Here is a 14,855-nt window from a genome sequence, read left to right on the forward strand (position 1 = left end):
TCATTCAGATTAGCTGTGAGCTCTCAGGACAGTGTGTGAATGTCCAGATCCTCAGAGCATGTCTGAAAGCAGCTTCACAGATAAGAAATTCAGATCCAGGTGTTGTCGTCTTTTTTTTTTTCTTTCTTAGTCCTTTTAGCATGCACGTGTTAACCTGTGTGGGTAAATATAAAGACGGAAAGTGTAAAAAACAAAAAAAATAACAAAAAAGTGACCAAAAACAAAACAAAAAAAACAACCAACTAACAGTTTCTTTCCTCTCTCTGTTAAGCGATACGTACTTCTGAAGCTTCTCACCGCTGCTCGCAGTGGCTCATATTCACTTTTGACAGAGGAGGCGCTGTAGTTGCTCTCCGACCATTTTTAACGGGCGCTATCATCTGGAGGGCTTTTTTGGGGGGTGGCTTGCAACAACACGTGTAGAGCCGATCCGCCGCGGCAGGTCTGACTGAAAAACAAGAAGAAAAAAAAAAAAGAAAAATTACACTACTTGAAAGACGACAAACAAAAAAAAATGTATTACAAAAGAAGCTACTCGTCACTCAAAGTGATTCTAGCCAGTGTAGTCTATATTTCTTGTATTAGATTTTGTATTATATTTTCCTAAATGTGCCCTTGTAATGAAAAGACAAAAAAGATCCATATATCCATATATATCTATCGATATAAATATATATAAATATATATATAAATATATAATACTGTATATGTGTGGGTGAGTGTGTGTGTGTGTGTGTGTGTAATTGAGAGACAGACAGAGAGAAAGCCAGGCTTGTTGAGAGGAGAGTGGAGGCAGGGGAGCTGATACACTGGCCCCTCTCCCATTGGTGGACTCTCCCCTGCTGTCATTCTGTGCCTTGATGAGCCTTCGAAAAATCTCCTCCTCCCCCCTTCACAACCCCTCGCCACCCCTCCCCCCTTGAACCTGCGGTCCCTGCTCAGGTCCCAGTCCTCATCCTCATCCTGTCTTCATGGCCTTCTTACAGCGTGGGGGGGGGGACTTAACCATCATCATGCCAAAAAAAAACACTTCCACCAATCAGGGGCAAGAGAAGGGGAAGATGAGGCCACTGTCGTACTACGCCCTGTCTTTACGCCCATCCATCTGCCAAATGCTGCCACCGTCACATAAGAAACAAACACACTGGTTCTCCATCTCCCATGGCAGCTTCCCATCATCCTTTAATGGTTACCAACAGGGTTCAAAACGTTTGGGCTTCAGGCGTGTTTTTCTGTTGATTTTTTTTTTTTTTTTCGTTTTTGTTTTGTCATTTGAGTCGTGTTGTGATGTTGAATATGTGTTTTTGTTCTAGCAGGAGACCCTGGGAGGGGAGCGTCTAAAGAATAATCCCACTGATGGCAGCTTAAGGTGTACACGCTCCGCTCTCCCAGCGGTCCATCCCTGAAAGTGTTACCCCTGGACGTGGGGAAACCTCTTGAGACACAGCAATATTTACCATCTTGTGCTTTCTGACAGGAAGAGGGTGGGTGTGAGGGTGGGGGGACGCGGGGGTGATTAAGACAAGCAGGTGGTTTTGCTTTTGACTCTGTGGTGCGTTTCGTTTTTGTCTGTTTTTTTGTTTATGACCAACTCTTTTTGATTTTTTTTTTTCATCTTATCTGCACTCCCTCTCCATACACTGCAGGAGGGCAAAAACTAAAAAAAAATAAGTTGAGATGAAAATTTGAGATTTGTTGTTGTTTTTGTTTTTTTTCAAAAGATTAAAAAAAAGTTTACATTCATGTCAAAGGATTTGTACATGACTGTTTGTAGCAAAAACAAAGAGACCTTTTTCACTTTGTTGGTCACATGAACAACCGTCTGAACATTCTCTCTTGCACAGAACCTCCCAGTGAGAAGGACGAGGGGTGAAAACTGAGTGAATGAGACGAGCCGAGAGCCAGAGTTGAGATTAATAACTGTTGACCAATGTGCTCAGACTGTTGTAACTGGATGTGGGCAGACAGTTTTACCTTTTTTTTTTTAGTGCAACATTCTGAAATAATGAGGTGCCTTGGAATGATATTTTTATAAGAGAGAGAGAGAGAGAGAGAGAGAGAGAGAGATTCCACCAGTCAGTGATGATGGTTCCATCAGATGCAGTTACGTTTCATTCTCACTTAAATGTATGAAGTGTATTTAACGAGCACAAACACACACACACACACACAGTCAGCGGGGAAGGAGGGTGTCGGCAAATCAGGTTGGAGACACCGTTCCATCCCCTGACCTGCTGACCCCACCACACAATAATGTCTCGGTAAAATTGTCAGTCTGCCAAACAAAGTCACTTTTAATCCTGCCTTCCTGAATGGGACAGTAGAGGACAACATTATTAGACTCCTTAAATGAATTACTTTTTTTTTTTCACCACACGTTTCCTTCCTGTTGTTAAAAAGAGTTTCATTGAGGACGCTTTCCTTTATTATTCCTTATTTTACAAACATAAAATACGCAACTCAAGGTAGAAAGAATTCACTTTCCTAATCCTGAACAACTATTCTACTGGATATTACCGTTAGAATCTAATCATGGGTTCATGGTGTAAATAATGAGGCCAGCGTTTGTCAAGTATTCTTGATTTTCATAAAAGTACATGGGAATTAGATGATAGGAGTACATAGAGGGGTTTTAACCCACAGTAAGGGGGTTGGTGATTTATTGATTCAGAGTGGAGGTCTGCTAACGTCTTTCCAGAACTCTTTGATAACAATTCCAAAGTTCATCATTTGTTCTTGCTGTAAAACAAGAGACCGCGGTGCAGGGAGTTTGTTTGGGCTGCGACACAGCTCAGAGGAGGGAGGGTTCTGTGCCAGAGACCTGTGAATATGTTCCTTTTTAGCGGATGTGTAAAATGCATTCAGAAGGATGTTATTACAAGTTCCTTTTCTTTTGTTTTGTTCTGTTCTGTTCTGCGCCCGAGCGCGTGTACACAAGTATCTGGTGCTGGCTACAATTTTTAGCAAACACTTGAAGGTATTGTGTGTTCTCTCATTGTAATATAATTAAAATGTTTTATACAAAAAAAAAAGTTTATTGTCCCTGTGATGGTCTGTAATCGAGTCGTTTAGAACGTTTATGTTTTTGGGTTTGAGGAAAAAAAGCACATATTTAAACAAGAAATAACAGGATTTAATGATCTCCGCTCAACAGGTTTTCGGCTGTTAGACATCTCGCAAAAGAATCTAAACATTCAACTTCTTATTTCTTCAAAATATATCCTTGGAATACATTTACACATATTATTTCAAAATATATTATATTATTTTTCAAGTCTTGAAGCACAAACAGAATGCAGGCGTCTTAAATGGAATGAATGATCACAGAAAGTCAACGACACGGGAGAATTCAGTTCATAGTAAAAACATCTACTCACAGTGGAGACAGCTGAGCGTCTGATCACATTCCATTAAGAATCTGCAGAAACATAAAACTGAGATACGTTTCCATTTGGTGTTTTTTAAGTTCATCAGCTCAGGATAGAAACAGCAAACGGCATCAACCTACGACTTCATTTTCATAAATAAATGTTATTGTCGGAATAAGACCTTAAAAAGCCAGCGATCATGAAATAAACGAGTGGTAAAATATACAATTAAGTTCTTTATGCATATAAGAATTAAATAATCATCTAATGCTATTGTGATATGTGACTACTGCAAAAAAAGAAACATACCTGCTGTAGTAGAACCATGGTATTCACATGTAATGCATATATATACATATATATACGCGTGTATATATATATATATATACATATACATACATATATAAATATATATACATACATGTACATATATACATATATCAACATGTATACTCACAAATATATGTACACACATAAACATATATACACATATATTGTATGTACATATAAAATATATATATACATATGTTACATACATACAGTATATGTATACATATACAGGAAAGTCCAGTAAGTTGCAGCTTTCACGTGCAGCTGGTCTCAAAGTCTCTGAATGGATTGGTGTTTCATTCAAAGACTTCAGACCGGACAAGACCTGAGGTTTAAATCAACGTTGATTGAGAAAAGACACAGTCAGTCCAAGACAGGACCGGGTGAAAACAAGCAGCAGAAAAATGAATCCTATATTTCAGTGCAACTGTCGTGGAGAAATGATGGAGGTTCCCACGGGAAAGATGACCAGTGATGATGACTCAGGGACCGTGGGTGAGTGACAACCTACAGCCTTCAGTCTAGCTGAGACGTTAATGATGATCAAAAGATGTTTGTGTTGTACCCACCGTACCCAGACACACACAAACACACACACACAAACACACACAGAGTCTGGTTTTCATGAGTTGTGACGACTTCATAAACATAAACATGACACATTCGCGAAATTCCTACCCTGACCGTAACCGCTACAAATGTTGCTTAATCTTAGTGCTTACCTTGAGTCAGGCCTAAATCTAACCCTGACTCTAAACTTAACCTTAAACCTCAAAATACCCTCTTTCCTCAGGGAGACCTGATAATGTCCCTACAAGGACAGAGGGTTATCAAAGCATTAACCAAAAATAATGGAAAGATCTTCCAAGATCACACACACACACACACACACACAACAGACACACACACACTCACACACACACACACAGGCAGGTCAGATGAACTGCTGTGTTTTGGGTGGAGCAGCAGCTGAAGCCAGGTTCTTGGCGGCTTCTTTGGCCTTTCCTGACGCGTCCTTCACGGTGTCACTGAGGAGCCACGGTGCTGTGTCTCCTGCAACGGCCAGAGAACTCACACAACAAGGACACAGAGGACACAGAGGACACGAGAACACAGTTAAGTCTCAAAATGCTTCACACACCTCATCCCAGACTGAAGTCATACCTTTAAGCCCTCTAGAGGATCATTCGAGCTACTGCAGTGTAGACATTTACTAGTAGATCTAAGGCCTAAGAACAAACCTCCTCTATAAAAAACAACAAGGACACAGTTGGGTTTTTTTTTTGTTTTTGTTTTTGTTTTTGCAAAATGCATTTACTAACCTGATTGGAGCTCAGTGTCATGTGACTCTTCCGTCACTACAGATTTTCTATTTTGACGATGGCTCCTCATTTTAACGTTTTGTATCACAGTTGCCAGAGGTGTACAGCACCACACAACAGTGGAGCTATGTACCATTTCTGCTGACTGGCTGTAATGTACAGTACGAGGTGAAGCATTGAAATGATATAGAGGGATCTGTGCACACGTGAACATTTGAAGCATTGAAATGATATAGAGGGATCTCTGCACACGTGAACGATTGCGTTTATAGCTCCCCCTGCAGGAGAAAGTCAATAATGTTGCACTGTCGACCCTCAAGGGAAAATGACATTTTTAGGCAACAATTCATGCTACGTCATGGCTCCATCAAAATTGTATTTGATGTAACCAAACAGATGGCGACGTCTGAAAAAATAACAAAAAACAAAGAAGCAAAAACACAAATCAGGACAAAAGATAAAACAGGTCACAGACAGTCTGTGGCTTAGTGGTTGAAAGACCAGCTCTGGGATCAGAGGATTTCCAGTTCAGTTGCTGGCCGGGCTGAGGCCTGTTGACTCTGAACACATGTACACTGGACAATAAAGCGTCTACTAAAATGTGACTCAGACTTTTATTTTCCACAGCAGAGATGTTAGGGTTAGTGCGCAGGGGTCAGGTGAGGTCATTCACCTCTGACTGTATCTGTATCCACTCCTATTTGTCCCTGCAACTCACGTGAGAACGACAACACGAGGGTAATGGTAGTGTGACAGAGGGCTGAGTGTGGCATGTTTTGACACACAGATACAAGTGTTTCCTTTGGCTGCGGAGGAAAATAAAATCTGCAGATCTTAAGAAGGAAACAACATCTCAATAATAATCAGAACAACCTGAGAAACTGCTCGCAGGGTTCGTGCTCGATGTGTTTATACAATTCCTCACTTGAATTCCATATGTTAAGAATAGGATGTGGTTCAATTACCTCCTCTCTGCCTCTGAGTTTTTCCTGTGAAATTTTCACAGGAAAAAGTCATGTAAAAGTCTGGGTCCAGGGTTTGGCTATAAGACCACCATCAACGATCTGTTCCTGTACGACACTAGAAGGGTTTTCTCTAATTCTGCTAAGTCACATTCTACATTTACAGGAAGAGTGTCGCTGCCTGCACCACAGTATAATTAAACAAATCACACGACAATCTGTCAAGGCCTGCGGTTGTGGGTCGATGCCTCACTGCCGCACCGTACTCACCACGACACTTCAGATGGCAACACAGATGAAGGTGGAGTCGAGACAGAAATGAAGCGATGGATGAAACACATAAGGATGACAGTTTGCTGAATGACCACAACACACGGCCGTAACAACACTAAACTCCACAGCAGGGTGATACAATCACAAAACAAGAACTAAAATGTTATTTATAGATCCAGAAAAACCCAAAACCAAGCAGTTCCTGTTTATTATAACACCTGCAAATTTAAGACACTAAAGACTTGAGATATTTTACTGCATCCTCGCAAAAATGATCATTTTGGTGCAATTATCTGACTAATGGCACTAGGTTTAGGTGTTAGTTTTTAATGAATAAACAAAGAAGTTTTGTTTTGTTTCTCTGCTGTGACGACGTGTCCACATACCTCGTAGATTGGACAGTGCATATTCCAGCCCTTTCATGGCCTTCACCTGGTTACTCTTGTAGCGAGATAATCCAAACTCCTGCAAACAAAAAAAGGAAATGTCACATTTAGTTCAAAACAGACAGGAAGATGATTATAAATACATCAAACCGCTAAAAAAAATGTGTCTGATCTTGAACCTGTATCACATTAAAGAAAAGAACTTCAAGGTGAAGTTCAGGAAGTACCTGAATGGGTCGGGAGAAGCCAAAAATACCAGAGGAAATCCAGGCCTCCCGTTTGAGTAGGGTAGTGTCCGGCTCGTCTGTGGAGTCTTGGAAGACACAACGTTCCTCGACTGACTGAAATAGGACCGACAAAGGTGACAACAGGTCATGGTAAGATTGTGAGGTGATTTCATTTAATTTGAACTACATTCAAATCATATCCACAAAACACTGCATTTCCATTAAAAAAATGAAGACAAAATGTCTTGTCAAAATGTCAAAAAGAGAACAATAGCAGTGAAAAATGTCAGGCAAAAGTAGGATATTTAAATATATATTCTGTTTTTTATGGATTTGATAATACATGTCTAATAAATGTCAAAAAGGATTATTTCCAAAATCCCCAGAAATGACAGATTAGTACAGCAACTCACCATGAGTGTGGTGTGGTTGAGGTTCCAGGTGTAAGTGGTCAGTTTTCTGTCCACAGGGTTGACAATGGAGTCCTCAATGATGTACACGCAACGGGAAATACCAGAGGGAAAGAACCTGTCGGCCCAGCGAGGAAGCCGATTGGTCTTTGTCAGCAGCCGCCTGGACAGGAGCCGGTTGTTCGAAGTCACCTCTCGGTACACAACGTCCTCTGTTAAGACATGGGTGCTGGTGGATGGAAAGATAATCATGTGTTTAGAATTTATTTTTTTGTCAAAATACAAAAGGTTTCTAAAGAAGCCAGGTGAAGTATTTAGGCAATGATGAAACCATCTCTAGTCCAACCTTTGTTTTACTTCCCCAGAGTGTTTCTTGGTTCTCCATTTTGGTCACAACAAAGAGCTCTTCTATTTGTACTTAAATGTTAAAATTAAGAAGCATGTACAACAATGTGACACAATAACAGGTCCAAAACAGGGAACAGGTAACAGAACAAGCAGCTACACACACACACACACACACACACAGATACCTGAAAGGATTGGGGTATCTCTGCCAGAAAGCAGAGACAACATAGTCCCATGTGCTCCTGATGTCGGTGTTATTACAGAAGTACTTGACCATTTTCCCCACTGTGCTGTTGATCAGGAAGTCCAGAATTCCCTAACTCTGTGGCTTCCTGCTGTGACCAATTGAAACACTAAAATCCCGGACGCTGACTCCATCCACAGCTTGCAGCAGTCCTTAAAAGAAATAAAATAAAGATGATTTAAGTCAATTATCTCAAAATAACTCATAACACAGTACTTTTATATAGTAGGTACATTGGAAGGTAATTTGATTTATACAAATATCCTAATTATTATTAATGTTTTGTTGTTGGTTTTGTTACGTTCAACATCAACCACACAAACAATGTTGAAACCAAATGACGGAAATAATATCGAATGCTATGTATGAATTAATTAATATGGTTGAGTTCCTGTGAAGTATTTTTAAAAGTTGAATTCAAAACATTTTATCTTTGACCTACTGCTGTCAAAGTACGGAAAATTATTGTTGACTAATTAAGTGACTAATTAGTTGAGTGCCTGAGTTTTTATGAATATACAACACATCTGCAACTTTTTTATGGCATGACACGTTTATTGCATTGTCTCTAAACGAATACATTGGTAAATAAATAAAGATGAGGCGAGTGGTTTCCTCATGGCTAAGAGCTAGCAGCTAGTTGGTCACCTTCGCACTCCCACAGCTCAGCAGACATCATGTCATTCAAAACAACAACTCTGTTTCCAACCCCACGTCTAATTAAAGTGGACAATTATTTCTGACTCACACATTTAATCGATAATTATAAAAAACAATATTGACATATGACTGGTTCATACGGCTAAGAACGAGTCTTACCTGAAAACACTGTTAATAAAACGGCAAGATGTTAAATGTTCAGTTTGTCTGCCTCCGGAAGAGGTATTGACAAATCCTACCTAAAGTTCCTGACGTGTACAGGGAACACGTGACAGACTATTCATACAGGATCAAGTACGTAGCTTATCTATATTTTTAATTATATTAGTTCCGGTCTTTAAATTCTTCTTCATTTGAGGATTGGGCTGCACCTTACATGAACGCAGTTGCTTTACCGCCATCCTCTGGTCACTACAATGTACAACAACAACAACTTCAGTAACACTCCAAGGCAGTAGGTGGCGACATTGATTTGTCTGGGTTCCTTAAAAGAATAGCAAATAAAATCTGTTTCCGCTTTCTCTTCTTCGTTTGTTTCTATCGGTTCTGTCACCCATTGTGTCTTTGTAGGCCTTTGGAGGTTAAACGTTTAAAAACACAACATGTCTGGGTATACACCCGACGAAAAGCTCCGATTCGAGCAGCTCTCAAAGCTCCGCAAGCAGTGGCTGAAGGACCAGGAGCTCAGCCCGAGGGAACCCGTCATACAGGCTAAACCTCCTGGCCCTATTACGAGGTTCTGGAATCGTTTCCTGGAGCCGCAGACCCTGTGGAGGCTTTACGTGAGTCTATAGATTTCCAAAATAATTTAAGCCATTTAAAAGTATATGTGTACACCAATGGGGATTACATTCACGTTTGTGTGTTGTTCTTTTCACAGACCCACAAAGTCTACAAAGGAGCAGTTGCCGTCGTAACCATAGGTTTGATTCCTGCATGGTTTGCTCATTACTGCTCAAAATACTATGTTATGGTAAGTTACATTTATAGTTACATTTATAGCAAGAAGATTACTGTTTGTTCTTAAGTATAGATTTTGTATGCTTTTCTGTTGTGTGTGGGGTGGTGTGGGGTGGTGTTGGGGAAAAGGGGATGAAAAAGCACTAGATGAATTGTTAACGCTAAATCGTTAACGCTAAATCAACTATAGTTATGAGTGTGTGCGCGGGTGTGAAAATGATTGTTCGTCTTTACATGTGTACTGTACTGGACCTGTTAACTGTCCCATGGAAAAAAGATATAAAACTGATGAACCCTTTTGAATCAGTGGGGAGCTGTGATAGACTGTTGGGTGTTAACTCGCAACTTGTACCTTTAAATTGTAATTGTGAGCTCATGTTTAAAATAATTATATTAAACAAGATACATATTATGTTTTTTCACAGAAACAGGACAGGTTCTATAGTATTGTTGGTGACAGAGAACCGGTGTACCCAGTAAGTATGGTTCATGAAACTATGGCTTATCATGTAATCTTTGAGATCTACTCTACGTACTATTTTCACAACTGTCTGTGTTCCATAGCTCTATGAATCCCCTGAAGCATTTTGGATTGTTTTTCAGTGTTTATCAACTTGATTTTGTGTTTAGGGTGACATCATCGCAGAGACAGGTGAAGTTGTTCCAGAACTGCCTGAGTTCAAGGGTCACCACTGATGCTGAAGCCTTCAAGAATTACTTTGTACAAATAACTATGTATCTAACAATAAAAAGTTCATTATAACATATGTGATTGACTATAAATCACTGCTCTGTATTTCGTATTGTGAACTGTGAGTATTGCTGTATTTTATTTTACTAATTATAAAGTAGATAAGTCAAACAGACACAATGCAAATGAAAACAACTTAATAGAAACAAAAGTTTACCAACCTCATGCTCTGAAAATGCTGAATATGCAACCTGCACCAGTGCAAAATAACTCAAACTTTATAGTTTAAACTTCTACATATATACAAAAAGCATTGTAAGTAGGATCTTTACTCTCACCTCAGAAATTGATAGCTACAATTACTGATATGCTGGATTCACAACTATGTTAAAGATACAGATATGTTTATTCCAGACTAATCAAGGTTGGATGTTGAAAAGATCTGAAGTTGAGACAAGTATAAAACAATGAAGGTTAGTAGCAAAAAGAAACACTGACCTGTAATCAATAACAAACTCATATAAAAATGTTAGATGCCTACTTTATTTTGACCTAGGAAGACCACAGAGTAACTGGAAATAAAAGCATTTAAGTTTAGGTCACACTTTTGTCACTTGTAATGTAGTGTAGTACCGGAATGCACCTCTAAGAGGCAGCAACTGGTAATTGTCAGTGGTAAGACTAACTCAAACAGAAGAAGAATATCCCAGAGAGCCTTATGAGGCCAGGCTGTCTGAAACTATAACTATTATGGAGTGACAGCTGCTTTAAAACAAATGTTCCATTTACAAGACGGAAAGGAATATTCAGTTACCAACCTCAAACCCGTTCGACAAAGGCAGAGGTACTATTTCTACAACTTTTCTTTTACTTCATTTTACTTTAGTCGATATTTAGCATTGCTAGCGTGTTAGCTTAAATTAACCAAGACAAGGTAATTTTGAACTGGAGTTTGCCACTATGATTGAAAATATCAGTGTATTAGTCCCAGATCATTGCGGTGTTTGTTAACAACCTGGTAACAGTATACCGATAAACAGGTGTGTTCTCAGTGGTCGTTTCTTTGGTTAAAATCGTCCCATAAAAACGAAACAACGGAGAGTTTACATACGCCTGTCTGTCTGTTAGACACAGACGTTCTGACATAATATTGACAGATTAGTTTTAGTCAAAATCTGAACTTGTGAACACCAGTACAATGTTTGATTAATGTAAAAATACTCTCAGTTTAATTTAGATTTAGTTTTATCAGGTGTTTTATCAATGACATACACGTCAGACTCAGAAAAAAAACAACAAAACGCTATTTTTGAACGTGCCAATTCAGGGACTTGATAACTGCCTTTGAACTTTAGCCAACCTTTCCAAGTTGGGCAGATACAGTACATAATTGCCATGGCAACTTACCAACTATCAAAGGCATTCGATATTGGATGTAATCATTTAATGGGGTGACTATTGGCCAGCGAGTATTTTTGAGTCACTGGTATATCGATTACGACATAGACTCTTGCTCTATTGTTTTTCTATTTGTTTTTTTGGGGGGGGAGGGAAGGCAATTTTTCTTTTCCGCTGACTACATGAGTTTCAGTACAAGTCAAATGGAGGATAATGGCACAGAATATAATTTTGTCATAACACAACACAGGAACTCATCAGCTGAAATGGTTTTCTACTTCTAATTAGATGTAAAATATTTTTAAATTGGTAACTATGTTCTCTCTTTTTTTGGATCAGATCATGTCATCGGTCAAGGCGGTCTCGGAGCGGAGTACTAAGAACTCCAGAAGGAAAACATCTGGAGCCATGTCTGCAGATGCATCTCCTGATTCAAAGTGTCCCATCTGTTTGGATATTTTTAGTAATATCTCCTATCTGGACATCTGTCTTCACAAATTCTGTTTTAAGTGTATACGGGAGTGGGCCAAGAACAAAGCAGAATGTCCACTGTGCAAACAGCCGTTTAATTCCATCTACCACAGTGTCAAGACAGAGCAAGACTTTCAAAAGTATGATTTGCGGCCCTCAAATAATGGCTCTTTTGGGTCCTTTGGTGGAGTGCGGTTTAGATATCGCACCACTCTAACTGGTGTCCATCGGCAGAGACAGGAAAGAACCTCTGTGCAACAGCATACTGGAGTTGTGTTCGAGGCCCCAACAACAACAACAACAACAACAACATCTGCCCAACAGGACCATGACCGTTATTTACGTCAAATGATGATGAGACTGGCAGCAAGGAAAAAAGCAGCACGTGAAGGCAGGGAAGCAACCAAAATCAGAGAACAAGAAATGATCAACTTTAGGAGGGACCTGTACCGCTGGGGCGTTAGGGTTCGGACTGTTCAGGACGGTGGACGATCCCGAGACATCTCTGCCAAGTTTTACCAAAGAAATCCCGCCTGTCTGCATAGACTGGTTCCCTGGCTGAAAAGAGAACTCTTGGTGCTATATGGGCCTATTGGGGGTTTGGTCAACATGGTTCAGCACATCATCATGTCAAAAATCACATGTTTTGACATGGAGAGTGAAGTCTTTCAGGAAGAGCTGAGGCCGTTTCTCCAGGGCCGCACCGATCATTTTTTACACGAATTTATTTGTTTTGCTAAATCTCCGTTCAATATGGAGACCCATGACCACCACGCTGTTTACGACTGTCCAGCCGGTCCTTCAGAAGAAAACAGCAGCTCCAACTCATCTGTAATAGCCATCTCAGAGGATGAGGAGCATTCAGAGGAGTTGGACCAGCCCAGAGAGTCCACGTCTACTCTGGGTCACTCCGTGTCTGATGGCGAGACACCAGGTCCATCATATGCAACATCAGAGGTTAGCAGAGCAGGCCATCGTATATTATTTGAATTAGACTCAGACAGCAGCTTTGAGGGGGAGGAGGAAGAGACAAAAGAGTTTAAAAAGTCCCCGCAGCACATGGAGCAACAGAACCAAGGAGGTGTCAGTCAGGGTGGAGCCAACAGCCAGGAGTGTTTGTCCTCTGATTCTGAGTGTGTCATAGTGGGATTTGTTAAGCCAAGATCTGAGAGGACTCCTGAGCTCATCCAGCTCTCTTCTAACTCAGACTCTGACAGTGAGGATAACACCGCAGTGCCTCCCACACCTTCGATGCTTTCCTTGTCCCTCCATCTCTCTAGTTCAAGCTCCACCGCTTCACATGCTAGTACTCCAAGTGGCACAGAACGATCACGAGTAGAAAAATACCACTATCTGCAGTTGAATTCAAAGGAAGGCTCCAGCAGATACAAAACACCCGATAGATCAGACAGAAAAGACAGAGATAGAAGACAGGATGGAAGCAAGAGCCTGAGGAAGAGGCACAAGTCAAAGGACAGAGAACACAGGAGAAGGAGGTCATGCAGTAGAGAGCGCAGACATTCAAGCAGAAGCCCAGTTACCTCCCAGAGCAGCGTTACCAGGCAGAGAAGTCATTCTTATTACAGGGGCAGAGACTTGCCCTCAGATATTGACAGGTATCACAGGAGTAGCGAAAGTTACCGGAGTTATCACTCATATAGACATTACAGTCATGACGGTGGAAAGGATTATACAGAGAAACAGTCGTACTCTTATAGTAGTGGAAGGTATTTAGATAGACACTCGTCAAACTCTTGCTCCAGAAGCCACAGCAGAGACTCACAAAAACACAAAAGGAGGTATTCTTGTTCTCCATCTCATAGTCGCTCGCCTTCCACAAAAGGGAGGTTTTATCACGACAAGCCGGGTGGAAAAAGGAAATACAAAAGCAGACATTTGGACAGTCCGTCCAAGTGCACACCATCTGATTCATGTCCAAATATGGACTCCTCCAGATCAACAAAACACAAGAAGAAGAGCAAAGAGAAGCACAGGAAAAAATCCAAGGACAGATCGAGAAAGAGCAGCAGGAGCCGCAGCGACGAGGAGCAGCACGTGGACAAGGAATGCTCGGCGGAACAGAGCAAGCGGCATCACAAGAAAAAGAAAAAGCACAAGAAGAAAAGTAAAAAACACAGGCGTAACGACAAGTGCGAGGAGGAGCGCTCACTCACCGTCATCACCATCGACAGTGATAGTGATTCTTGGACAAATGTCTGCGTCAACCAGGTCAGCAGCACCACTAACAGGGACAACTGTGTGGACGACACATCAGTGGACCCAGAAGAACCTGGCCCTCTGACCCCTGGGTCATAGATGTGTTTGGTACTAAAGCCTTAGAGCCAGTTAGAGTTGACGTGGTTCACTCAAACCACTACTGTTCTCTGTGCCATGATTAAATAGAAAGAAATGTTGTCAAAAACAGATGTATTTAAATTTTTACTATTGCAATCTGCACATACTTATGATATATGATATCAGGGATATGATTTTATTATAAAGTCTTCTTCTTCTGTTGTCTTTTTCATATTCTTCAAAACAAACCAATTATGACCTGCTGCTCATGGAGTAGAATTTACTATCAAGTGTGTAGATTAAAACAAAGGTGCTTTTAAAATAAATTTGTATCTAAAACAAAGTATTTTATTGTCATTGTTGCATTAACAACGAGGTAGCATAGCATCACTAGAAGATAGTAACATCAACAGTTTGTTTTTGTTTAATTCACTTAAAAAAAGAATCAGCAGATCTTGTTTTACATAAATATAACTCAAAGAAGAACCAGTCATTTTTTTATAGTCTCAG

The 14,855-nt window shown here is 40.4% G+C and overlaps 3 protein-coding genes across 4 annotated transcripts; 2 read left to right on the top strand and 1 right to left on the bottom strand.

The window, feature by feature from the left end:
- Positions 1–3,111: 3,111 nt before the first annotated feature.
- LOC103383530 (PRELI domain-containing protein 1, mitochondrial-like) lies at positions 3,112–8,899 on the bottom strand. 2 transcript variants are annotated; one of them, XM_008316679.3, is made up of 6 exons: positions 8,690–8,899; positions 7,812–8,022; positions 7,282–7,507; positions 6,869–6,982; positions 6,642–6,720; positions 3,112–4,751 (listed from the first exon to the last, which is right to left on the bottom strand). In XM_008316679.3, the coding sequence occupies exons 2-6, from the start codon at positions 7,901–7,903 to the stop codon at positions 4,633–4,635; spliced, it is 630 nt and encodes a 209-aa protein (XP_008314901.1). In that variant the 5' UTR covers positions 7,904–8,022; positions 8,690–8,899; the 3' UTR covers positions 3,112–4,632. The 2 variants fall into 2 exon arrangements, with proteins under 2 accessions (XP_008314901.1, XP_008314900.1); XM_008316678.3 differs by lacking the exon at positions 3,112–4,751 and having other exon boundaries at positions 5,361–6,720; positions 8,770–8,883.
- A 127-nt stretch (positions 8,900–9,026) lies between these two features.
- On the top strand, positions 9,027–10,257 carry ndufb6 (NADH:ubiquinone oxidoreductase subunit B). Its single transcript, XM_008316680.3, has 4 exons — positions 9,027–9,312; positions 9,411–9,503; positions 9,916–9,966; positions 10,121–10,257. Exons 1-4 carry the CDS (start codon positions 9,133–9,135, stop codon positions 10,184–10,186), a joined length of 390 nt encoding a protein of 129 aa, XP_008314902.1. The 5' UTR covers positions 9,027–9,132; the 3' UTR covers positions 10,187–10,257.
- A 584-nt stretch (positions 10,258–10,841) lies between these two features.
- Positions 10,842–14,688, top strand: toporsa (topoisomerase I binding, arginine/serine-rich a). The gene is made up of 2 exons (XM_008316681.3): positions 10,842–11,025; positions 11,919–14,688. The coding sequence occupies exon 2, from the start codon at positions 11,922–11,924 to the stop codon at positions 14,364–14,366; it is 2,445 nt and encodes an 814-aa protein (XP_008314903.1). The 5' UTR covers positions 10,842–11,025; positions 11,919–11,921; the 3' UTR covers positions 14,367–14,688.
- Positions 14,689–14,855: the final 167 nt, after the last annotated feature.

The sequence above is a fragment of the Cynoglossus semilaevis genome, chromosome 9, assembly GCF_000523025.1.
Source record: "Cynoglossus semilaevis isolate Cse_v1.0 chromosome 9, Cse_v1.0, whole genome shotgun sequence".
Taxonomy (NCBI): domain Eukaryota; kingdom Metazoa; phylum Chordata; class Actinopteri; order Pleuronectiformes; family Cynoglossidae; genus Cynoglossus; species Cynoglossus semilaevis.